Raw genomic sequence first — 26252 nt, 5'->3', positions numbered from 1 at the left:
TTGGAGGACAGTATGTTTGTGAGGTCATCAATGTGATGTTTGATTTCCCCATTTAGAAGGTTGATATTAAAATCACCTAGTAAATAACAAAGTTTACTCTCCTTATCAACATGTTCAAACACATCTAATAGACCTTCTTTGAACTTGTTGATGTCGGTATTTGGAGGACGATATACAGTACAGGCCAAAAGTTTGGACACACCTTCTCATTCAATGCGTTTTCTTTATTTTCATGACTATTTACATTGTAGATTCTCACTGAAGGCATCAAAACTATGAATGAACACATGTGGAGTTATGTACTTAACAAAAAAAGGTGAAATAACTGAAAACATGTTTTATATTCTAGTTTCTTCAAAATAGCCACCCTTTGCTCTGATTACTGCTTTGCACACTCTTGGCATTCTCTCCATGAGCTTCAAGACGTAGTCACCTGAAATGGTTTCCACTTCACAGGTGTGCCTTATCAGGGTTAATTAGTGGAATTTCTTGCTTTATCAATGGGGTTGGGACCATCAGTTGTGTTGTGCAGAAGTCAGGTTAATACACAGCCGACAGCCCTATTGGACAACTGTTAAAATTCATATTATGGCAAGAACCAATCAGCTAACTAAAGAAAAACGAGTGGCCATCATTACTTTAAGAAATGAAGGTCAGTCAGTCGGGAAAATTGCAAAAACTTTAAATGTGTCCCCAAGTGGAGTCGCAAAACCATCAAGCGCTACAACTAAACTGGCACACATGAGGACCGACCCAGGAAAGGAAGACCAAGAGTCACCTCTGCTTCTGAGGATAAGTTCATCCGAGTCACCAGCCTCAGAAATCGCAAGTTAACAGCAGCTCAGATCAGAGACCAGATGAATGCCACACAGAGTTCTAGCAGCAGACCCATCTCTAGAACAACTGTTAAGAGGAGACTGCGCGAATCAGGCCTTCATGGTCAAATAGCTGCTAGGAAACCACTGCTAAGGAGAGGCAACAAGCAGAAGAGATTTGTTTGGGCCAAGAAACACAAGGAATGGACATTAGACCAGTGGAAATCTGTGCTTTGGTCTGATGAGTCCAAATTTGAGATCTTTGGTTCCAACCGCCGTGTCTTTGTGAGACGCAGAAAAGGTGAACGGATGGATTCCACATGCCTGGTTCCCACTTTGAAGCATGGAGGAGGAGGTGTGATGGTGTGGGGGTGTTTTGCTGGTGACACTGTTGGGGATTTATTCAAAATTGAAGGCACACTGAACCAGCATGGCTACCACAGCATCCTGCAGCGACATGCCATCCCATCCGGTTTGCATTTAGTTGGACGATCATTTATTTTTCAACAGGACAATGACCCCAAACACACCTCCAGGCTGTGTAAGGGCTATTTGACCAAGAAGGAGAGTGATGGAGTGCTGCGGCAGATGACCTGGCCTCCACAGTCACCGGACCTGAACCCAGTCGAGATGGTTTGGGGTGAGCTGGACCGCAGAGTGAAGGCAAAGGGGCCAACAAGTGCTAAACACCTCTGGGAACTCCTTCAAGACTGTTGGAAAACCATTTCAGGTGACTACCTCTTGAAGCTCATGGAGAGAATGCCAAGAGTGTGCAAAGCAGTAATCAGAGCAAAGGGGGGCTATTTTGAAGAAACTAGAATATAAAACATGTTTTCAGTTATTTCACCTTTTTTTGTTAAGTACATAACTCCACGTGTTCATTCATAGTTTTGATGCCTTCAGTGAGAATCTACAATGTAAATAGTCATGAAAATAAAGAAAACGCATTGAATGAGAAGGTGTGTCCAAACTTTTGGCCTGTACTGTATACAACCTACAATCACTCTTTTTTTTCTCATTCAGAACAACAGTTTGAACCTCATAGAAAAACAGCTTCACTGTTGCAGTCTTGAAGCTTCACTTCAAGATCAGTTCTTTGTTTGAAATCCAGACCCTTTTGAACATAGAAAGAAACTCCACCACCTCTACTTCCTCTACATCTATGTGTGGCTGTATAGTCAGCGATTTCAAATATCGAGTTAATATCCTCTGTAAGCCATGTTTCAGTTAATGCAATAATTGAAAAGACATGGTTCAATGATGAGAGATAATGATAAAAAATAGTTTTAGAAAGACTTCTTATATTCAGATGTAGAAGTATAGAAGTTGTCATCATTTTGGAGCTGCAGTGAATGAAAATCATTATTAATTAATACATTAGACTGGGCATTACCAGTAGTAAGATTATAACATGAGATAATTCCCCTTTCAGGATATAAACACTGGGCTTGTTTAGACATAGGATATCAAGAACAAATGGATACATGGTTTACAAAGCCTTGGGTGACAGTTTACTACTTCTATTTATTAGAGCTATTTTGCTGATCTCTCCTGGGTTGCACGATGAGTCTATCATATTTCAGATAGGCCCATTCTCCCCTTGCTCTTGCAGCTCTCATCTCACGTAGCAGTTCTTTGCGTTTTTGGCGCACAGCATCCGAGAAATCTTCATTCATATAAATGCTGGTACCCTTTAGATAGTTAGCTTTTGAAAGTATTGTCTGTCTATCTTTATACCTCAATAACTTCACTATCATAGATCTTGGCCTTTTGCCATCACCATCAGCCAATGGCCTTCCAATACGGTGTGCTCTTTCTATTTCTATATGTTTTTGATCAATTTTCATTTTTTCACTTAAAATTTCTCTAAATTTCTTTTCAGAGTCAGACCAACTTTCATCAGGAGATTCTGGAATACCGTCGATGACAATATTGTTTCTTCTAGACTGATTTTCTAGATTAAAAATAGATCAGTAGTGGATTACAGGTTAAAAGCAAACCTTCCACTGCAGCAGTTACCTGAGCCAGATGGTAGCAGGGGCTGCGTAGTAGCCTGGGCCTGTTGATGACCTGGTGGCTTGAAGCTAGCTTGAAGCTAAGCTGGAGGTAGCCTTGGCTTGCTGATAGCCTGAAAGCCTGGTGGAAGCCTGGGCCTGGTGGTAGCCTGTTAGCCTGGAGGGAGCCTGGGATAGCTGTTAGCCTGGAGGCCTGGAGAAAGCCTGATCCTGTGAGTAGCCTGGAGGCCTGGTGGTGGCCTAGGCCTGCTGGTATTCTGGAGCCCTCGTGGAAGCCTGGGCCTGTTGGTATCCTGGAGTCCTGGTGGAAGCCTGGACCTATTAGTATCCTGGAGGCCTGGTGAAAGCCTGGGCCTGTTGGTATCCTGGAGGCCTGGTGGAAGCCTGGGCCTGTTGGTATCCTGGAGGCCTGGTGGAAGCCTGGAGGCCTGGTGGAAGCCTGGGCCTGTTGGTATCCTGGAGGCCTGGAAGGAGCCTAGGCCTGCTGGTAGCCTGGAGGCCTGGTGGTAGCCTGGGCCTAGATGGTAGCCTGGAGGCCTGGAGGGAGCTTAGGCCTGCTAGTAGCCTGGAGGCCTGGTGAAGCCTGGACCTAGTGGTAGCCAGGAGGCCTGGTGGAAGCCTGGGCCTGCTGGTAGCCTGGAGGCCTGGTGGAAGCCTGGGCCTGCTGGTAGCCTGGAGGCCTGGTGGTAGCCTAGAGGTCTGGTGGAAGCCTGGGCCTGGTGGTAGCCTGGAGGTCAAATAACAGTTCGTCACTCACACGTATCACAATGCAACAAAGTAATCGTACAAAAAGACACAAGACATAGACACGAGTCAACGCCTAACTTCAGTGTATAAAATAAATAACATTACAGGACACTCTATATAACATATACTGCACCGCCCCACTAAAAGTGCATTAGTCCTCAAACACAGATAAATGCACTGACTGTGACTGTATTGCACAGAATAAATTAAAAAATTACAATGATAAAAGAAAAGAAATAGAACAGTAACTACTGTCCTAGCAGCTCATTCTCCTAAAAACAGAAAATAAAACCATAAAAACAAATAAAAATGATACAATAGCACCGACATGTTTAAAACATGTTAAAAGATAACAGAAATAAAAGATAAAAGTAATAAAAGCAATCGATAATTGCACACCAAAGGAAGACAAAAAGGCAGAGGGCACAATCCCTCAAAAGAAAAGAGAAAAGAGAAAAAAGAAAACGTTAACGTATAGCAGGTTGTTTGTTCAGTTCAAATAAACACAAGAAGTTTGCGCTCTAGAGAAAGGATCAACACTAAGTGAAAAACCTAAGTCCTATGATAAGCTAATATGGCAAGGCTTAGCTATACAAACCAATGAACATTGATAACTGGCATGTCTTTGGGGTCATCGGGTGGGAACCTCCTTTCACCAGTGTTTCGTCTAGTTGGTCCCACGACACCTCCAGGAGGCTAGACAGTGATCTCTAGCGTCCCAGAGACACTCCCCTAATGCCAGGTCTCACTGCTCCCCTCCCTCCACCAACCCAATAACCTCCTTTACCTTACTTACGCGTAGCTTTCTCAGCCCAAACAGCACTGCCACCTTCAACCACACCCAGGCTCCGTACATGCGAGCTCTAGGTAGAAGCAGGGCTGATACTACCTTTCCTAGCACATTCACCACACTCTATTTCACACGCTACATAGCATAACTACAATATAAGCTAAAGTTAAAGGAGCTAAATAAACTTACAGGATCAGCAAACACACTCACCTTGCCGCATGGCCTCAAACAAAATGGATTCAAATAGGCTACTCCCACACTTAAATAACCTTCCTCTTCCTGGACTTCCTCCTTACTTACACATGGCTTTCTCAGCCCAAACGGCACTGCCATCTTCAACCAAACCCAGGCTCCGTACATGTGAGCTCCAGGTAGAAACAGGGCTGATACTACCTTTCCTAGCACATTCACCATACTCTATTTCACATGCTACATAGCATAACTACAATATAAACTAAAGTTAAAGGAGCTAAATGAACTTACAGGATCAGCAAGCACACTCACCTTGCCGCATGGCCTCAAACAAAATGGATTCAAATAGGCCACTCCCACACTTAAATACTTCCTCTTCCTGGATTTCCTCCTGAGAGGAAGTGGATCTCTCCACCTGATCTCAAGGAGTTATGTGCCCTGTTTAGTAGTGCCCCCTGCTGGCCCCCAACTGACATTACTTCTTCTCTTATAGATAAACTGGCTACATTTAATTGCTTCATCTGACATTTCCCTCACTGTCTTCCTCAAATTCTGTCCCCGCACTCCGAGTTCCCACAGGAGCCAGACAGCTGATCTTGCTATGAATCCCCTACACCCCACTTCCACTGGACAAATCCTAGTCTTCCATCCTCGCTGCTCAGCTTCTGCTCCTAAGTCTGCATATCTAAGCTTTTTTCTTTCATAGACTTCTTCCACTGAGTCTTCCCAAGGAATTGTCAGCTCAATGAAATAAACTATCCGTTGACTCACTGACCACAACACTAAGTCAGGCCTCTGCCTGGTACAAACCATTTCCTGAGGAACAACAAGCTTTCCCCCTAAATCTACTTGCATTTCCCAATCACAAGCACCTTCTAGGCGGCCACACCCTTGCCTCTTCACTAACTTATCTCTTCTGTGTTTCTCTCCCTCACGGACAAACTGAATTACTGAACTCCTATCCTTAACACCTTCTGAATTCACCTGTCTTTGTTTCCCTTCAATGCCAGCAGCTAAACATTTCAACACCTGGTTATGTCGCCATGTATATCGGCCTTGTGACAAGCTAACTTTACAGCCTGACAAAATATGCTTTAAGGTTGCAGTACCTGAACACAATGGGCATAATGGGTTCTCATTTACCCACAGTTTTAGGTTATGGGGGGTTGGTAACACATCGTATGTAGCCCCTACCAGGAATCTCCTCCATACTCCACAGGTCCCTCCAACTAAGCTTCCTCTTCTCTACACTTTCCCAATTCAACCACTGTCTCTGTTTAGCCTGGGCCACTACCTTTGCACCCCTTAGCATCTCTTCCTGTCTACGTATCTGTTCTACAACCAGCTTTCTTTTATCTTTGAGACCTGCTTTATTCCAATCTCTGCATGCCTAAGAGCTGCCTCTGCCTCCTGAACTGCCGATCTTGGGTTCCACTTCCTCCCCTTGGTTGGATTTGGAACCACACTCCTAACTACCATGTCCTTACTCCCAGATAACAACAGCTCTGTCCTGACCTTGGTACATTTAAATTCCTCTGTTAAACTAGATACTGGCAGCTGAAGTATCCCTTTTCCATACAATGCAACACTACTTAGGCAACTAGGAGCACCCAACCACTTCCTAATATAGCAGCTAACCAACCTTTCAATTCTGTCCACTACAGATATTGGAATTTCATAAATTGACAATGGCCACATTAACCTAGGATATAGCCCAAATTGCAAACACCACAACTTCAACTTTCCTGGAAGTTCGGATTTATCTATTCTATCCAATCCTTCTGCCACATCTTTCCTAAATTTCACCACCTGTTCCTCATCATTCAACTCCACATTGTACCACCTACCTAAGCTCTTTACTGACTTTTCCCTAATTGTTGGGATTTCCTCATCATCCATGACAAACTTCTTATCACTTAACTTCCCTCTACGTATCGAGATGCTTCTAGATTTACTAGGCTTGATCTTCATGCTGGCCTACTTGAGGTTCTTATTTACCTTCTCTAATAGCCTCTTTGTACATGGCATTGTTGTGGTCACCAGTGTCACGTCACTCCATGTAAGCCCTAACTGGTGGAAAATGCAACCCACTCTGCCGTCTCTCTCCACCTACCACCCACTTGAAAGCCCTGATGATTACTTCCATTGCCATAGTAAATGCTAATGGAGAAATTGTACACCCTGCCATGATGCCTATTTCTACCCTCTGCCAACCTGTTGTGAAGCCTGCTGTACTTAGACACAGCCTAATATCCTGAAAATATGCTTTCACTAAGTTAACAACTACCTGTGGCACTCTGAAGTAGTCAAATGCACTCCAAATGAGGCTATGCGGTACTGAACCAAACGCATTTGCAAGATCTAAAAATATTACATGCATGTCCCTTTTCTTAATCTTCGCTGCCTGAATCTGGTGCCAGATCATGCTAGTATGCTCTAAACACCCTGAAAAACCTGGTATTCCTGCCTTCTGCACCATGGTATCTATTAAGCTATTCCTTTCTAAGTAGCTAGCTAATCTCTGCGCAACTACACTAAAGAAAATCTTCCCCTCTACATTCAAGAGAGAAATCATCCGGAACTGGCTAAGGTCCACAGACTCCTTCTCCTTAGGAGTGAGGACACCCCCTGCCCTACGCCATGCTCTTGGTATAATTTGCTTCTCCCAAACTATTCTTAGCTGTTTCCATAAAAATTTAAGAGTATCAGGTGCACTTTTATAAACCCGGTAGGGGACTCCATTAGGCCCTGGGGCCGAAGAAGCCTTTGCACGCCTGACCACCTCCTGAACTTCCTTCCACCTAGGTGGTCTGACATCCATCTCATGCTCTATCCCTTCTAATGGAGGGATATCGGGTGGGAAACCTACTATCCTATTCTTCTCTAAATCTGAATATGTATTTCTCAAATATTCTTCAACCTCTAGCCTTTCTGCTTTGAGCTGCCCTCCCTTTTCCTGGCTGAACAATCCTTTAACAAACTTAAAAGGGTCCCTGAAAAAACCTGTCCTTACATGTTCCTTCTTCCTCCTCTTTTTCCTGAGATGCTCTGCCCTTCTAAGAACTGCTAGCCTGCTTCTCAGCTCCTCTTGCAACACCTTAATTCCCTCCCTTTCTTCTTGTAGCCTTTCTCCACACCTTTCTTAACTGTCTCCTTTCCTTGACTAGCTCCTCTATTTCTCTTTGCTGCCTAGATTTACCTGACTGTACCTTCTCACTCCTCTTTCTCTCATGCAACCCAAACCTCTCTACACCATATGAGTAAATTATATCTCCCATCTTTTCTAACCTTTCTATTGCATTTCCTCTAAGCCTACTTAAGATTACTGACAAATCTCTATTAACTATCTCCCATTCTTTACTGTCCTTTGCCCTAGGCCATCTAACTCTAGCCTTTTGCTCCATGGTTCTCTCTCTGACTGGCACACTGGCCTCATTGTCACCTGCATCCTCTCTTACTACCCCCTCTTCCTCCTCCTCAGTGGCAGTGTTACTGATATCCTGCGAACTGTGGTTTTCTACCTGCCGCTGGACTTCATCCGACTGACTCGACTGACTTCTTAGGAAGTACTGATCAATGCGGCTACTTTGCTCTTTCTTTGCCACACACTTCTTCTTTCCCTGATGAGTTCTGAGTCCTTTTACTGATGTTACTTTCTGCAGCCACAAGGACAAACCTGAAGCATCTTGTTCTCAACTGTGCTACTTTTATCCTCTACAGATACGCTCGCCTTGCCCTGAGTGCTGCTAATTCTAGCCCTGGTGGATAGGTCCGTGCCCCTATCCTTCACTGAGTCACAGATCCAATGCGTAGTCATGTCCGTTCCAATGTCTGTTACCGTGTAATCCACCTGTGAGTCATCTTCCACCCTTGCTCTCGCTGACTCTTGGGGTATTTTTCCTATGTTGGCTGTAGCTAATTTTGGTTGTAGTAAGGCTGCAAGGCCTCACCACTGCTACCATGGGTTGCTAGCCCATGCCAGCACCTTTGGGGTCTTTTCCCTCCTGTCAGCTGCCTTTCCAAGTGGTCACAGAGAGCAATGGAGCAGTGGATGTCCCATGCAGCTGATGATTTGAAAGACATTTGTACTGAATTAAATCTCATCCAAATAATCATAGAGCCGACTCGACCACTTATGAAAATTCAGTCATTCCTCCCTGCTAGATCTCATTCTTACAAATAGGCCACATCATTACACACATAGTTGTGTGTTCCCTATTGATTTTAGCAACCACTGTCCAGTGGGCTGCATTAGCAATTGTAAAACAAAAAGAACTGGACCACAGTATATCCATAAGAGGTCAATTTAAAAACTTGGTTGAACAGGCTTTCTCACATGACCTACATGTCAGTGACCTCTCTCTCATAAGTCTCATCCCAGATGCTGACCTGGCACTGCAATACTTTCTGTCTGTTCTTAACTCCTTAGTGGATAAACACACACCAGTTAGGAGACTGATTATTAAAAACAGATGAAACCCTTGGTTTAATCATGATTTAGGTGAGTTTATTTCACAAAGAAATAAAGCTTGGGCACAGGCTTGATCCACTGGTAGTACTGTGGACTGGCAAACATTCAGACATCTTAGGAACAAGTGTACTTATGGTTAAAAACGCTAAATTGAACTTACTGTTTAAAAAAATCTGTCTGACTGTGGTTACAACTCCGCAAAGTTCTGGGAAGTAGTTAAATCTCTAAAAGGCATTACTTCATCCCCCCTCCCTCAACAAATTGTGCTGGACTCTAGGGTTGTGAATGACAAAAAAACAATTTGTAATGCGTTTAATGATCATTTTATCAAGTCCGGCTCTCTGTTTGAACAGCTAAATTGCATATATGACAAACCAGAGCCTCATGATAATGTCTCTACCCTGCCAGAGAAAGAAGGGGTCTTATTTTCAGGTAATGTTTCTTCCTCATTTAGACCGCTTGACCATTTTCAAGTCTATCGTGCTTTCTGTAATTCCAAGTGCATCAATCAATCAATCAATTTTATTTATAAAGCCCAATATCACAAATCACAATTTGCCTCACAGGGCTTTACAGCATACGACATCCCTCTGTCCTTAAGACCCTCACAGCGGATAAGGAAAAACTCCCCAAAAAAAACCCTTTAACGGGGGGAAAAAAACGGTAGAAACCTCAGGAAGAGCAACTGAGGAGGGATCCCTCTTCCAGGACGGACAGACGTGCAATAGATGTCGTACAGAACAGATCAACATGATAAATTAACAGTAATCCATATGACACAGAGAGAGAGAGAGAGAGAGAGAGAGAGAGAGAGAGAGAGAGAGCAAGAGAGAGATATGCAGGTAATGACAGTATCTTACAACAACATTAATGGAAGTAATAATATTATAGTTATAGTTCTGGTTACTGCGGTACAATATGTTGAAAGTATGTATTAATACCTGGCAGTATACATGTGTGACAATAATCATATGTGTATAATAACAGAAGAAGTATGACTAATGAATTTAATGATGGCAGCAGCAGCAGGAGGCATCTGGCGGGACCACGGCAGCAGCACAACCACACGTCACGCTGTCCAGGCACCGCTGTGATATGAGTTAATCTGAGAGACAGTGGAGCACAAAGGCTCCGGAGAAGAAGCCGAGTTAGTGACATCCAGAATGGCCGGGTTAGCTAGATGCAGTAATAGGATACGAGAGAGAGAGAGAGAAGGAGAGAAGGGGCCGGTGTATTATAGAGGGTCCTCCGGCAGACTAGGCCTAAGTCAGCCTAACTAAGGGCTGGTACAGGACAAGCCTGAGCCAGCCCTAACTATAAGCTTTATCAAAGAGGAAAGTCTTAAGTCTAGTCTTAAATGTGGACGGTGTCTGCCTCCCGGACCATAACAGGAAGATGATTCCACAGGAGAGGAGCCTGATAGCTAAAGGCTCTGGCTCCTGATCTACTTTGGAGACTTTAGGGACCACGAGTAACCCTGCATTCTCAGGCGCAGTGTTCTGGTGGGATAATATGGCACTATGAGCTCTCTAAGATATGATGGAGCTTGACCATTTAGAGCTTTATAAGTTAACAGTAGGATTTTAAATTCAATTCTGGATTTTACAGGAGCCAGTGCAGAGAAGCTAAAACAGGAGAGATATGATCGCGTTTCTTAGTTCCTGTTAGTACACGTGCTGCTGCATTCTGAATTAGCTGGAGAGTTTTTAAGGACTTACTAGAGCTACCTGATAATAGAGAGTTACAATAATCCAGCCTTGAGGTAACAAAAGCGTGGACCAATTTTTCTGCATCTTTTCGGGTCAGGATAGGCCTAATTTTCGCAATATTACGCAGATGAAAAAATGCAGTCCGTGAGGTTTGCTTTAAATGAGAATTAAAAGACAAATCTTGATCAAATGTTACTCCGAGGTTTCTTACGGTAGTGGCAGGAGCCAGAGCAATGCCATCTAGAGAAACTATGTCATCAGATAAAGAGTCTCTGAGTTGTTTGGGGCCAAGAACAATAACTTCAGTTTTGTCTGAATTTAACATCAGGAAATTGGTGCTCATCCAAGTTTTTATGTCTTTAAGGCAATTATGGAGTTTAGTTAATTGATTGCTTTCTTCTGGCTTCATTGATAAATACAACTGAGTATCATCCGCATAACAATGGAAATTTATAGAGTGATTTCTAATGATGTTACCTAACGGAAGCATATATAGAGTAAACAGGATTGGTCCGAGCACAGAACCTTGCGGAACTCCAAAACAAACTTTAGTATGCGTAGGGATGGTTCATTGCGACGTCAACAAATTGAAAACGATCAGATAAATAAGATTTAAACCAGCTTAGTGCTGAACCTTTTAAGCCAATTAAGTGATCCAGTCTCTGCAGCAGAATTTGATGGTCAATTGTGTCAAACGCCGCACTAAGATCTAATAAAACAAGTACAGAGACGAGTCCTTTGTCTGAAGCAATCAGAAGGTCATTTGTAATTTTAACTAGAGCTGTCTCAGTGCTATGATGCACTCTAAATCCTGACTGAAATTCCTCAAATAAATTATTATCTTGGAGAAAATCACACAGCTGGTCTCTGACTACTTTCTCAAGGATCTTTGACATAAAGGGAAGATTAGATATTGGTCTATAGTTGGCTAACACCTCTGGATCCAGGGTGGGCTTTTTTAGTAGAGGTTTAATTACAGCTACCTTAAAAGACTGTGGTACATAGCCTGTTAATAAGGATATATTGATCATATCTAATATATGAGTGTTAACTATAGGTAAGACCTCCTTAAGTAGCCTAGTTGGGATGGGGTCTAAGAGACACGTTGATGATTTGGATGAAGAAATCACTGCAGTCAATTCTTGAAGAGAAATTGGGGAGAAGCAATCTAAATATATATTAGATTTTACAGCTGTGTTTGAGGTTAGATAGGTACTATCTGAGGGCAGGAGGTCATGAATTTTGCCTCTAATAGTTAGAATTTTGTCATTAAAAAAGCTCATAAAATCATTACTGCTAAGGGCTAAGGGAATACAAGGCTCAATAGAGCTCTGACTCTCAGTCAGCCTGGCTACAGTGCTGAAAAGAAACCTGGGGTTGTTCTTATTGTCTTCTATTAGAGCTGAGTAATAGTTTGCTCTGGCATTGCGGAGGCCCCTCTTATAAGTTTTGAGACTGTCTGTCCAGATTAAACGAGATTCTTCCAGTTTGGTTAATCGCCAATTCCTTTCAAATTTTCGCGATATTTGTTTTAACTTACGGGTTTGAGAGTTATACCAAGGAGCGAACTTTTCTTTTTTAACTTCTTTTTAAGAGGAGCTACAGAGTCGGCGTTGTTCGTGGCGAGCCCTACGGTGCTATCAACAAAATGATCAATTCGGGAGAGGTTAAAGTCGTAACCTCTGTTACTGAAGGTATTGGTATTGAATTTAACGACGAAGTAATCTTTTCCTTAAGTTTTGCGACAGCACTATCTGATAAACATCTAGTATAGTAACTGTTGCTGAGTGGCGTGTAATCGAGTAAAAAGTAATCAGATAATGATCCGATAGCGAGGGATTCTGTGGAAAGACTTTTAGGTTATCAATTTCAATTCCATACGTCAGAACTAGATCAAGGGTATGGTTAAAACAATGAGTAGGTTCATGTACACCCTGACTGAAGCCAATGGAGTCTAATAATGAGATAAAGCGCGGTAGCCAGGAGTCATTATCAACGTCGACATGAATGTTAAAATCGCCTACAATAATAACTTTATCTGATTTAAGAACTAAACTGGATAAAAACTCTGAGAATTCAGATAAAAATTCAGAATACGGGCCAGGAGCACGGTACACTATAACAAATAAAAGTGGCTGCGAGGTTTTCCAGGTCGGATGTAAAAGACTAAGAACGAGGCTTTCAAATGAATTATAATCTAGTTTAGGTTTAGGACTGATTAACAGACTAGAGTTAAAAATGGCTGCATCTAGCCCTCCTCGGCCGCTGCCTCGAGGAATGTGGGTATTATTATGACTGGGAGGAGTGGACTCATTTAGACTAACATATTCATCTGGACACAGCCAGGTTTCAGTGAGACTGAGTAAATCAATATGATTATCTGATGTTAATTCGTTTACTAACACTGCTTTAGACGATAGAGACCTGATATTTAACAGTCCGCATTTAATTCTCCTGTTTTGTCTTTCTGTCACAGAAGAGGTTTTAATTTTTATGAGGTTGTTATGCACAACTCCTCTTTGTTTAATTTTAGATTTAGATAATTTAGGCGGTCGGGGGACAGACACCGTTTGTATAAAACTATTAAAACTATGGCTGGGTAACTGAACTAGAAGCTCAGAGAGGCGTTTAGGACTGCGACTCTGAGTCCTGATCTCAACTCTGGGTTGTCAGGGATTTAAATTACTAATAAAGTTTGCCAGGTTCCTAGAAATGAGAGCAGCTCCATCCAAAGTGGGATGAATGCCGTCTCTCCTAATAAGACCAGGTTTTCCCAGAAAGTTTGCCAATTATTAACAAAACCCACATCGTTTGCTGGACACCACCTGGACAGCCAGCGGTTAAATGATGACATGCGGCTAAACATGTCATCAGTGGTCAGGATTTGGGAGGGGTCCAGAGAAAACTACGAGTCCGACATCGTTTTTGCATATTCACACACCGAAGCAATATTAATTTTAGTGACCTCCGATTGGCGTAACCGGGTGTCATTGCCGCCGACGTGAATAACAATCTTACTGAATCTACGTTTAGCTTTAGCCAGCAGTTTTAAATTAGATTCAATGTCGCCCGCTCTGGCCCCAGGAATACATTTGACTATGGCCGCTGGTGTTGCTAACTTCACGTTTCTCAGAATAGAGCTGCCAATAACCAGAGTTTTATCCTCAGCGGGTGTGTCGCTGAGTGGGGAAAAGCAGTTGGAAACGTGAACAGGCTGGTGGTGAGCCGTGGGCTTCGGCTTGGAGCTGTGCTTCTGGCGAACCGTAACCCAACCTCCCGGCTGAACGGGAGTTACCGGAGGACAGTTAGCAGAGGCTAAGGCTAGGCTATGTGGCTCCGCACCGGCTACAGGGGACTGGCTAACTACCGCAGCTGCTGAATGGTTTTCCATGGTGCGGAGCCGCGCTTCTAATTCACTAAGCCTCGCCTCCAACGCAGCAAATAAGCTACACTTGTTACAATTACCACTGTCGCTAAAGGAGGCAGAGGCATAACTGAACATTTGACACACCGGGCAACAGAGGGCAGGAGAAGGAGAAGCCATGGCTAAGCTAATGTAGCTACCAAGGCTAAGAGCGTGCAAACAACAGCTAAGAGATTAGCGAGAAAGTCGTAGAAAGGAGGAGAGCTATAGGTGCTTAAACAGCATGAAAAGTTCCTTGGGCACAGACCAGTCAGATCCCTGTCTCTTAAAGCTTGCTCATTGTGGTGCCTTTTTATTTTATTTTCAATTCAACGCTCAGCTCTGGTTCACTTCCAAAAGTCTCGAATTCAGCCCTAGTGACTCCTCTAGATAAGGGAGAAGACACTAATGATCTAAATAGCTGTAGGCCTATCTCAAAAGTATCATGCTTAGCTAAAGTGTTGGAAACTTTTGTTAATGAACAGCTTTGTATTTTTCTGTCTGCAAATGCTATTTTAAGTCCCTGTCAGTCTGGGTTCAGATCCGACCATAGCACCATTACAGCAGCAGCTGTGGTTCTAAATGATATAACTTCAGCCCTAGATCGTAGGAGACACTGTGCGGCCCTATTTATAGACTTATCAAAGGCTTGTGATACTGTTGATCACATACTGCTTCTGGATAAATTGGCCTTGCTTGGTTTTGATGAAGCATCCTTTAAATGGTTTCAGAATTACCTCACTGATCGAGCCCAGTGTATACATGCTGCACTGTATTTGGAGTTTTTAAGATTAGAAAATGGCGTGCCACAAGGGTCAGTTTTAGGCATGTTGTTGTTCACTTTGTACAGAAATGATATCTGCGCCTCTGTTGAAAACTGTGAAGCACATTTTTATGCACTATTATTACGCTAGAGGAAGCTGTATCAAACCTTCAGTGTGCATTTGACTAAGTGCAGAAATCCTGCATCCTGAGACTGATTTTAAATGAAACCAAAACTTCATTCATGTTATTCACAAGGTCAAGGAAGTGTGATCTTGACGCCTTTTCCATCTGTTCCCTTGATGGCACCCATATTGAACATGTTACAGATTACAAATACCTTGGCATCTGGCTAGATGACACGCTTTCATTTGAAACACATGTGGTTGAGCTCACAAAGAAAGTGAGAATTAAATTGGGTGCATTGTACCGATTAAGGTCATGTTTCTCTTTAGAGAATATAAGGACAATTATTCAGACAACTATCATGTCACTCTTAGGGCCGTCTCATAGTCAATGCAAAGGCACGCAGATGCGAACGCATTGGCACGCATCCAGACGCTATGGCGCCATGATGCGTGCTTGCGTCTTTAAATGTGTTGTCCATTTTTTTGATATGGGAAGCAGCGTCGCAGGAGGTAATACCATGTGTTGCCAGCGAGGATGATAATGCAAGCGATGTACTTGAAAGTATGAAATATGGCGGGCGGGGAGGAAAAACTTTGCGAACTCGTACAGGCACACCCCGATTTATATGACAGTTCTAGTGCCCTGCACTCTATTAAAATAGCAGTAGAAAGTCACCGCCAGCCTTTGAGAAGCTCCGATAGGATTCCGATGGTTTCCCAGGGTCTCCGGGAGAAAGCGGGCCACTCAAGCCAGGAGATCGTCAAATGTTGGCACAGGTATAGGGCGCGCAAGAGAGACAGACTCTCTATTCTCATCTCTGCTACAATTCAGAGGATGGACATACCACCTTCTAGGCCTATCCTTACGTTTTGCGTGATTTTTTTGCTGCTTCCGATTCAAAAGTAGCATCAGAATGCACTCCTCTTCAGTAGCCATTTTATGAAACACATTTGATACATGTGTATCAAATATGAATACCCCCCGGAATGTACCGGTGACTCTGCTACCCCCTATTGCGCGAGCAATGTATTGCATTTCAAGTGTCGCCCGCGTTGCTTGCATTCAGTGTGTTGACTATGAAAGGAAGTGCGGTGCTCGCGTCACTTGCGATGCTTGCTCGCGTTGCATGCATCGACTATGAAACGACACTTAGATTATGGTGATATTTTGTATATGCATGCAGCTCAATCCATACTAAAATCACTTCAGTATCAGAATCAGAATCGGCTTTATTCGCCAAGTACGTGTGTACGCACAAGGAATTTCACTCCGTTAGACTTGCTCTCAATGTACCAGAATTGGCATAAGTACACAAATTTAGGCAAGAAGTGGAATATACAGAATACACAAAAAATATACAACTATACATTAAATATAAATAAATATAAAAAAATACTCTAAAAAATATATATACAATATACAAGGATGCAGTGTTGTTTGACCTGCCACTCTGTGACTGGGAAGAAACTGTCTTTGTGATGGGTGGTTTTGCTGAACAGTGCTCTGTCGCGCCTACTGGAGGGGAGGAGTTTAAACAGATTGTGTCCGGTGTGTGTGAAGTCTACACTGATGTTTCCTGCCCATTTCCTGACCCTTAACCTGTACAGGTCCTCGATGGAGGGGAGATCAGTACCAATAATCCTCTCTGCACATCTGATTGTCCTTTTCAGTCTGTTCCTGTCCAGTTTGGTGGCAGATCCAAACTAGATGGTGATGGATGTGCAGAGAACAGGACTGGATTATGGCTGTGTAGAACAAGATCAGCAGTTCTTGAGGCAGGTTGAGCTTCTTGAGCTGTTGCAGGAAGTACAGCCTCTGCTGGGCCTTTTTCCAGACAGTGTATATGTGGGAGGTCCACTTCAAGTCCTGCAAGATTGTGGTACCGAGAAACCTGAAGGTGTCCACTGTTGAGGATGGTGAGGCGGGGCAGTGTTGGGGGGTTTCTCCTGAAGTTCACTGTCATCTCCACAGTCTCACAGAGTGGGTTCAGCTCCAGGTGGTTCTGACCGCACCAGAAAACCAGCTGCTCCACCTCCTGTCTGTATGCAGACTCAGTGTCGTATTAGACCAATGACTGTGGTGTCGTCCGTGAATTTCAGAAGTTTCACAGAAGGGTCCCCTGAGGTGCAGTCGTGGGTATACAGGGAGAAGAGCAGTGAGGAGAGGACACACCCCTAGGGGGCGCCAGTGCTGATGGACTGGGAGCTGAATGTGATGCTCCCCAGCCTCACACACTGCCTCCTGTCAGTCAAGAAGCTGATAATCCACTGACAGGTGGAGGCAGGCACTGTGAGCTGGGCAAGCTTCTTGTGGAGTATTTCGGGGATGATGGTGTTGAAAGCCGAGCTGAAGTCCACAAACAGGATCCTTGTATAAGTCCCTGGGGAGTCAAGGTGGTGCAGGATGTAATGCAGTCCCATGTTGACTTGTTGTCCACCGACCGGTTTGCCCGGTAGGCCAAATGCAGGGGGTCTAGCACTGTCAGTAAATCTTGCTTGGGTTCGTCCCACTAGACATGCTGCTGTGTGTTGTGCTATGGCCTATTCAAGTGCTGGAATTTGTTATTTACGTGACAACACCTGAACGCAACACAGGCTCTGCTCCATAGACTGTGTGTTCAAGTGCTGGAATTTGTTATTTACGTGACAATGCCTGAATGCAACACAGGCTCCGCTCCATAGGCTGTGTGTTCAGTGCTTTGCTGTGCTACTGTGCGAGCAGCGTGTTACACACTGTCCATAACAATAACTATGTCAGGTAACAAACTGCGTCGGACTCGAGTCGGGTTCGGTCAGGAAAATGCAGCCCGAGCCACGCTCTAGTGTACTCACCTGTAAGTGCGCGCACGTGTCTGTGTGTTTGCTTTTGTAAGATTTGTAAAGGCGCGACCATGGGGGGGGTACCATAGGGCAATGTCGCCCAGGGTGCCATTTAGGTTAGAACCGCCACTGAGCAGGAGGGTACTTCACACAGCTCCAGCGATCGGTTCACGTCAAGTCCCAGAGCCTTCCTGGTCTTCTGTCTCTGGAAGAGCCGATACACATCCTTCTCACAGACCTTTAGTGCAGGTGGGAGGTTAGGTATGGGGGGATGGTGGAGCTGGGGGTGCAGATAATCCCTTTGTGTGGTTGGAATGTGTGAAAAGTGCCTTTTCAAACCTGCAGTAGAAGCGGTTCAGGTCATCTGCTCGTTGGAGGTTTTCCACAGTGTGGGGGATGGTCTCCTCTAGGTGGTAATGTCCTGCAGGCCTCTCCAAACTGACGCAGGGTCGTTGACTGAGAAGCTGTTTTTTAGCTTCTCACTGTAGCCCCTCTTGGCTACCCTGATCTCTTTGATACAGTCACCTGATACATCTCTTGATACAGTCTACCACAGTTCTCTCCATTTTATTACTGGGGATGGTTTTAGAACTCACCACTGTGAGCTGTATGAGAATGTAGGATGGTGTTCTCTCACTGATTGAAGGGAAAAACATTGTCTCCTTTTTGTTTATAAGGCATTACTTGGAAAGCTGCCCTTCTACCTCACTTCTCTTTTAAAAATCAAATCCATCTCTCATCGCACACGATCACAGGAATTTTTATCCCTTGAAACCCCTCAGATCAGTACAGAGCTTGGTAAATTAGTTTTTAGTTTTTTCGCACCACGCAAATGGAACAAGGTGCAAGAGGTATTGAAATTGGATAGGTATGTATCGGTAGATCATTTAAAGCACATGCCAGATGATATGGTTGTTTTACAGTGTTGGTGCTTTGGTTAATTGACAGACATGATTTTCTACCTATTACGGCCTTTTATTGTTGTTGTTATGTTTCTGTCCTTTATGGCAGACTCCATTCTTAATTATTCAACTTTTTTGTCTTTTTACTGTTTTCATTGCTGTTTATAATTCTTGAAAGACACTGCTGCTACTTATTTTGTTTTTATGGACTTTCTTTGTCACTTTATTGCAATTATATATTTGTATCCTTCTAGCCCATTGAAGGTTAACTCAGGGCATTGCTGTTAAAGAGCTTACTGCTCAGTCAATTTTCCCTGAATAAACAATGGTTGATTTGATTTGATACGCAAAAGGAAACATGGATCTACTGTTAACTCACTTAGCACCTCTGAGCTAGCTAAAATTACATCTACATCTTGTTCTGTCACAGGCATGAGCCTCTCATCAGTAGCCCCTTTTATACTGCCTGTTAAAGGCGGGAATGTATGCTGTCATAGGGGAGACAGAGTTGTCTCTCCTTTAAGCTGGTAGCAGATGTGGTTACAGCACCAAATCAATGTCCGTGTAAAAGGGACAACCAGCAGGATGGACGGAGTGTGGTATTTTGACAACGTGTTATGTGTGCGATCAACTGCCGATAGATTTAAAAAGCAGCTAGCTGTAATCAACAGCTAACTCAAAGAAGAACATCCATCCATTTTCTAATCGCTTATTCTCTTGAGGGTCACAGGTGGCTGGAGTCTATCCCAGCTGACATTGGGCGAGAGGCAGGGTATGCCCTGGACAGGTAGCCAGAATATCGCAGGGCTGACATGTAGAGACAGACAACCATTCACACTCACATTCACACCTACAGACAATCACCAATTAACCTGTCCCCAATCTGCATGTCTTTGGACTGTGGGAGGAAGCCGGAGTACCCGGAGAAAACCCATGCTGACACAGGGAGAACATGCAAGCTCCGCACAGAACCCACCTGGGATCGAACTAGGAACCCTCTTGCTGTGAGGCAACAGTGCTAACCACCACACCACTGTGCCATCCCTCAAAGAAGAACAGCAACTGAAAATGAAAAAAAAAAGGAAAACAATGAGGTTCTTACCCTCTGACCAGAGGACGAGATCAGCTGCTATATAACAGGGACTGTAAATTATTGTTTTTGCCATTTTATATGATTGTTATTGTTTAGAGAGCGCTGCTGTTGTGTTACATGTAACACCCGTTACGCCTCTTTTGCTTCAGGGACACCTTGCCATCCAAAAATCACATATTGAGGCGGCATGATGCCGCTCTTGTTGTTTGTCTGTAAAAAATAGGATAACAGAGGGTTTTTGTTGTGGCCCTATTGCATGATTTCTATATAAGAGTGCATGAGTAGATGCACACTTCCTTCTGCATGGTGATATGGTGGGCGGGTGTAGTTAGGTAGAAAGAAAGAAAGTAGTTCCTAAAAGAAACTGCTCACAACAAGGTCTGTGGATTATCTTGAGTATTTCAAAGTTATCTGATAGAATTATCCTGGCCGGATTGGATTAAATCCTGATCTGATCTGAAAACTGGGTATTTCAACACAGATCAAGAGGATCCTGATCCTGAGGATCAGGATTCAGTTCTGGTAATCCAATCCTCCCTTTAATCCAGATAAAGGCTGCATTTGGGTATTTCAAAAGTTAAGGCAGAGATCTGGATCAATGTGATACCAAATTTCAGGATTATTTGGACCCCACCTGAGAGGTGGATTTGACAAAGCCTCAGCTCCACTTCTCCTAGATATTGATACTCAAGATGTTCATTACACTTCATCTAAATTAGTGTTTTACTTGTAAATAATTTCAAGCATAGAAAAATATTGTTTGGCCATACTTCCTGAAACTGCTGTAAATAAGAGTAACAAATACAGACCTATTTCTCAACATCTAGTTTCACTAAACATTGTAACCTGTTTGTACCAAAACATCCAACATACAGTACAGGCCAAAAGTTTGGACACACCTTCTCATTCAATGTGTTTTCTTTATTTTCATGACTATTTACATTGTAGATTCTCACTGAAGGCATCAAAACTATGAATGAACACGTGGAGTTATGTACTTAACAAAAAAAGGTGAAATAACTGAAAACATGTTTTATATTCTAGTTTCTTCAAAATAGCCACCCTTTGCTCTGATTACTGCTTTGCACACTCTTGGCAATCTCTCCATGAGCTTCAAGACGTAGTCACCTGAAATGGTTTCCACTTCACAGGTGTGCCTTATCAGGGTTAATTAGTGGAATTTCTTGCTTTATCAATGGGGTTGGGACCATCAGTTGTGTTGTGCAGAAGTCAGGTTAATACACAGCCGACAGCCCTATTGGACAACTGTTAAAATTCATATTATGGCAAGAACCAATCAGCTAACTAAAGAAAAACGAGTGGCCATCATTACTTTAAGAAATGAAGGTCAGTCAGTCCAGAAAATTGCAAAAACTTTAAATGTGTCCCCAAGTGGAGTCGCAAAAACCATCAAGTGCTACAACGAAACTGGCACACATGAGGACCGACCCAGGAAAGGAAGACCAAGAGTCACCTCTGCTTCTGAGGATAAGTTCATCCGAGTCACCAGCCTCAGAAATCGCAAGTTAACAGCAGCTCAGATCAGAGACCAGATGAATGCCACACAGAGTTCTAGCAGCAGACCCATCTCTAGAACAACTGTTAAGAGGAGACTGCGCGAATCAGGCCTTCATGGTCAAATAGCTGCTAGGAAACCACTGCTAAGGAGAGGCAACAAGCAGAAGAGATTTGTTTGGGCCAAGAAACACAAGGAATGGACATTAGACCAGTGGAAATCTGTGCTTTGGTCTGATGAGTCCAAATTTGAGATCTTTGATTCCAACCGCCGTGTCTTTGTGAGACGCAGAAAAGGTGAACGGATGGATTCCACATGCCTGGTTCCCACTGTGAAGCATGGAGGAGGAGGTGTGATGGTGTGGGGGTGTTTTGCTGGTGACACTGTTGGGGATTTATTCAAAATTGAAGGCACACTGAACCAGCATGGCTACCACAGCATCCTGCAGCGACATGCCATCCCATCCGGTTTGCGTTTAGTTGGTCGATCATTTCTTTTTCAACAGGACAATGACCCCAAACACACCTCCAGGCTGTGTAAGGGCTATTTGACCAAGAAGGAGAGTGATGGAGTGCTGCGGCAGATGACCTGGCCTCCACAGTCACCGGACCTGAACCCAATCGAGATGGTTTGGGGTGAGCTGGACCGCAGAGTGAAGGCAAAGGGGCCAACAAGTGCTAAACACCTCTGGGAACTCCTTCAAGACTGTTGGAAAACCATTTCAGGTGACTACCTCTTGAAGCTCATCGAGAGATTGCCAAGAGTGTGCAAAGCAGTAATCAGAGCAAAGGGTGGCTATTTTGAAGAAACTAGAATATAAAACATGTTTTCAGTTATTTCACCTTTTTTTGTTAAGTACATAACTCCACGTGTTCATTCATAGTTTTGATGCCTTCAGTGAGAATCTACAATGTAAATAGTCATGAAAATAAAGAAAACGCATTGAATGAGAAGGTGTGTCCAAACTTTTGGCCTGTACTGTATATATATATATATATATATGTGTGTGTGTGTGTGTGTGTGTGTGTGTGTGTGTAGCCAGGAACTTTCCACGCTGAGAGAAGCGTTGGAATATATATATATGTATATATGTCTATGGCTACTGCTAGCTCCTCGCTTGAACCGGAAGTCGTTCGAGGTCCGCCATCTTCTAGGCCGTCCCAAGTCTCTTATTTGTGCAGCGAGGAGCTAGCACTAGGAGCTAGCAGCAAGCTTTAAGCAGCTACGAGCTAGGATGGTCGAGAGGTTCCTAACAGGAAGTCTTTTTCAGCTTGGGGCCATGACGTATAAATACCCGCCCCCTTTATCTGTCTCATTTGAACGGGGTGGCGGAGAAATAGCGCAAGTGTACCCGTTACATGCATTCTCTGCAATGAAACGCTGTCATTCACATGCCTACGTGACTACAAAGAGTAACGTTGATGATATTTCCTGCAAGACTGTCATGTTGTTATTAAGTTTATTTCATTCACAATCCGTTGCGCTGTTCAGCGGACTGTTGGTGATGTGTGGCTGTTAAATGTGCAGCTGCTCATGTCCAGAACCACACGTGTTGATATAATACTACACACACACACACACACACACACACACACACAAACACATTTGCCCATCATTACTTGTCCTGCATGTCATGTGAGTGGAATAATGTTTAATAGCTTGTTGGTAATATTAATATTAATGTTAATAAATATTAACATTAATATTAATATTATTACTTTCATGGTGTTGTAAGCTACTGTCATTACCGTCTGTCCTGCGTCTCTCTCTTTCTGTCTCATTGTGTCATACGGATTACTGTTAATTTATCATGTTGATCTGTTCTGTATGATATCTATTGCACGTCTGTCCGTCCTGGAAGAGGGATCCCTCCTCAGTTGCTCTTCCTGAGGTTTCTACCGTTTTTTTCCCCGTTAAAGGTTTTTTTTGGGGGGAGTTTTTCTTGATCAGCTGCGAGGGTCCAAAGGACAGAGAGATGTCGTATGCTGTAAAGCCCTGTGAGGCAAATTGTGATTTGTGATATTGGGCTTTATAAATAAAATTGATTGATTGAGGCAGACTGACAGGTCTGATATGTCTTATTCACTCAGCAGCTGACTTGTTGAATGATGGTGAGTGGATTTAATAATAGTGATAATAATGATGATAATGATAATGATGCTCATCACAGTGACAGTGGCAGGGCTACAGACCGTTCTTTAATTGCCACAAACTTCGGCAAATGACTCAATAACAATGGCAATACATGCAAAACTGTGTGACCAAAGTCATCACGGGGAGCTTTGATCAGCAAATATAATTTTGATCAGCAAATATAATGTGACTTGGGATGTAGATATGCAGCAGATCCAGCTGTGCCGCCGTCATCAGAAATGGACGTCGCTTCACGTGACGCTACAGTGGAAAGGACGTCTCATGTCTCTTGAACCGACAATGCTAGCTCATCGCTCCTAGCGCTAGCTCCTCACATTTTTTCCCAGGTGGGAGGGGCTAAACAGCTAACAAAGTTGGCTAGCAGTAGCTCTAGCAGTAATTTAAGAGACTTGGGACGGACCCCGTGTAGTGGGTTCAAATGCAACTGACACAGGGCGACGTGACGTAGACGATGCAACAGTTGGCTTTCGTCGCCGCTAGTTCTTTGATGTCGATTTGGTGTGTCCGCACCTTAAAGTCAATAAGCAGCTCTTTGGTCTTCGCCACATTTATGCAGAGGTTGTTTGCTCTGCACCAGACCTCCACTTGCTGCACCTCCTACCTGTACTCTGTCTCATCATTGTGGGACATAAGTCCCACAACCGCGGTGTAATCTGCGAACTTGACAATATGACAGTTCGGGTACCCTGCCGAGCAGTCGTATGTCAACAGTGTGTACAGCAGGGGGCTCAATACACAGCCCTGGGAGGAACTGGTGTTAAGGTTGGTGGGTGAGGATGTGCGGCGGATCCTAACAGTCTGTGTCCTGTTAGATTAGATAGATTAGTTTCTATGTTCGAGCCTGCATCTTCAAACTGGGAGCGTGCTGACTGACGTAACACTGTATGTAACACACCGACTGTGGATAAGTAACCCATACAACCCCACTTCAAAAAATCTGAACTATTCCTTTAAGACATGGATACTTCATTCACACATTGTCTTTCTTCTTTAACTTACTTACTGACAGACGCCAGTCACTACCTAAACAGCTGCCCACCATTCACAATCAAACCCCACCTCGAGTGGAGAGAGATGACAAGGAGAGACAGAAAGAGAGAGAGCTGAAGGAGCAGAGAGAAAGAGAAAAAGAACAAAGAGAAAGGGAGCACAGGGAGAAAGTAGAAAAGGAGCATAAGGAGAAAGAGAGGAAAGAGAAAGAAGATAGAGAACAAAAAAAGAAGGAGAAACAGGAGAGGGAGCAGAAAGAGAGGGACAGGAAAGAAACAGAGAATGCGGAGAGGGAGAAAGGGGAACGAGAGCAAAAGGAGAGGGAGTGTAGAGAAAAGGAAAAAGAAATGGAATGGGAGAAGGAGAGGGAGATGGAAAGGAGGGTGAAGGAGCAGAAAGAGAGGGAGAAAAGACAGAAAGAGCAAAAGGACAGGGAGAGAAGGGAATATGAGAGAGAGATAAAAGAGAGAGAGCTGAAAGAGAGGGATAGAAGGAATAGGGAGCAGAGAGAGAAGGAGAAACAGGATAGGGAAATGAAAGAAAGGGAGAGACAGGAGAGGGAGTGGAAAGAGAAGGAGCAAAAAGAAATACTGGAGAGAGAACAGAAAGAAAAGGAAAAACACGAGAGGGATCAAAGTGAAAGGGAGAGGCAGGAGAGAGAGCAAAGAGAGAGAGAGAAACAAGAGAGGGAAAGAACAGATAAAGAGAGAGAAAAGAGAGAAAGGGAGTGGAGAGAAAATGAGAAACAGGTGAGGGAGCGGAGAGAGAAGGAGAAAGAGCAGAAGGAGAGGGAGAAAGAAAAAGAGCGGGAGCAGAAAGAAAAGCAGGGAAGAGAGAGGGAAAAAGAGAGGGAGAAAAAAAGGGAACAGGAGAAAGAGAAAAGGGAGAGAGAGGAGCTGGAGAGGAGAGGTGGCACAGTGGAATTCTCAAGGTTTAAGGAAGAGAAGAGAGGAGGAGAGAAGAAGATGGAGCGTCGGTCCAGAGCCAAGAGTTCAAAGGACAAGGCGGAGCCTCCTCCCAAGAAGAGGAAGAAGTGGCTTAAGGAGGTGCCATTCTCCTCTTCTGAGTCTGACTCCTCTGTGCCCAGTGATGATGAAGGTCAGCTGTTCTGTGTGTGTGAGTGTATGCTACACACAGATTTGTTTATCGCATATTAATAAATCTCCCATAGGTCAGTGTGTTCTGTGTTCTGGCCTTCAGTGAAGCTTCTTTGTGTTTCAGGACCTGTGCGGGCTGGAGTTAACAACCGAGCCATGAGGGAGATGTTCAGGAGCTATGTGGAGATGCTGGTCAGTACAGCGCTTGACCCTGACATGATCCAAGCACTGGAGGACACTGATGGTGAGCACTCAGATTTGGGAACACAATGAAAGTATAAATGAATAAGTTGAGAAAACAGCTTAATTGTCCAGAGATAAACTGTTGTCACTTTAATACCAAATGACAATTTTCAGCCAGTGTCAGGTTGAATGTATTTTTTCAACATATCCTCATACAATGGTTTATGTGATATCCAAATTCAAAAAACAAATAAGTGACCCACAGAGGATGCCATGTCCTTAGCTTAAAGTCATATAATTAATGTAATGTTACAGAGGTTTGGTTTGGGAGAGGAACAAGATGACAACCTACCTTAAAGTGACATAGTTCACTCAGAGTTCACACCGTTTGGAATACAGGTCTCAAGGGTAAAGTCCTGTGTTTAATGGCCTATCCACCACCCCACCCTGCCTACTTATAGACCA

The 26252-nt window shown here is 43.7% G+C and overlaps 1 protein-coding gene across 3 annotated transcripts in view; it reads left to right on the top strand.

Annotated features, from left to right (window-relative positions):
* Nucleotides 1-26252, top strand: part of prr12b (proline rich 12b) — a 129515-nt gene that overhangs the window by 82387 nt on the left and 20876 nt on the right. For all 3 annotated transcript variants that reach the window (XR_007447790.1, XM_049560177.1, XM_049560178.1), the window contains exons 11-12: nucleotides 24527-25605; nucleotides 25729-25848. Coding sequence is in view for 2 of the 3 variants with exons in the window: in XM_049560177.1 (XP_049416134.1) it covers nucleotides 24527-25605; nucleotides 25729-25848 (1199 nt within the window). In the remaining variant the exon portion in view is untranslated. The remainder of the gene's footprint in view (nucleotides 1-24526; nucleotides 25606-25728; nucleotides 25849-26252) is intronic.

The sequence above is a fragment of the Epinephelus fuscoguttatus genome, linkage group LG19 (assembly GCF_011397635.1).
Source record: "Epinephelus fuscoguttatus linkage group LG19, E.fuscoguttatus.final_Chr_v1".
NCBI lineage: Eukaryota > Metazoa > Chordata > Actinopteri > Perciformes > Serranidae > Epinephelus > Epinephelus fuscoguttatus.
The sequence above is the reverse complement of the archived record's forward strand: the minus strand, read 5'-3'. Positions and strand labels throughout refer to the sequence as shown.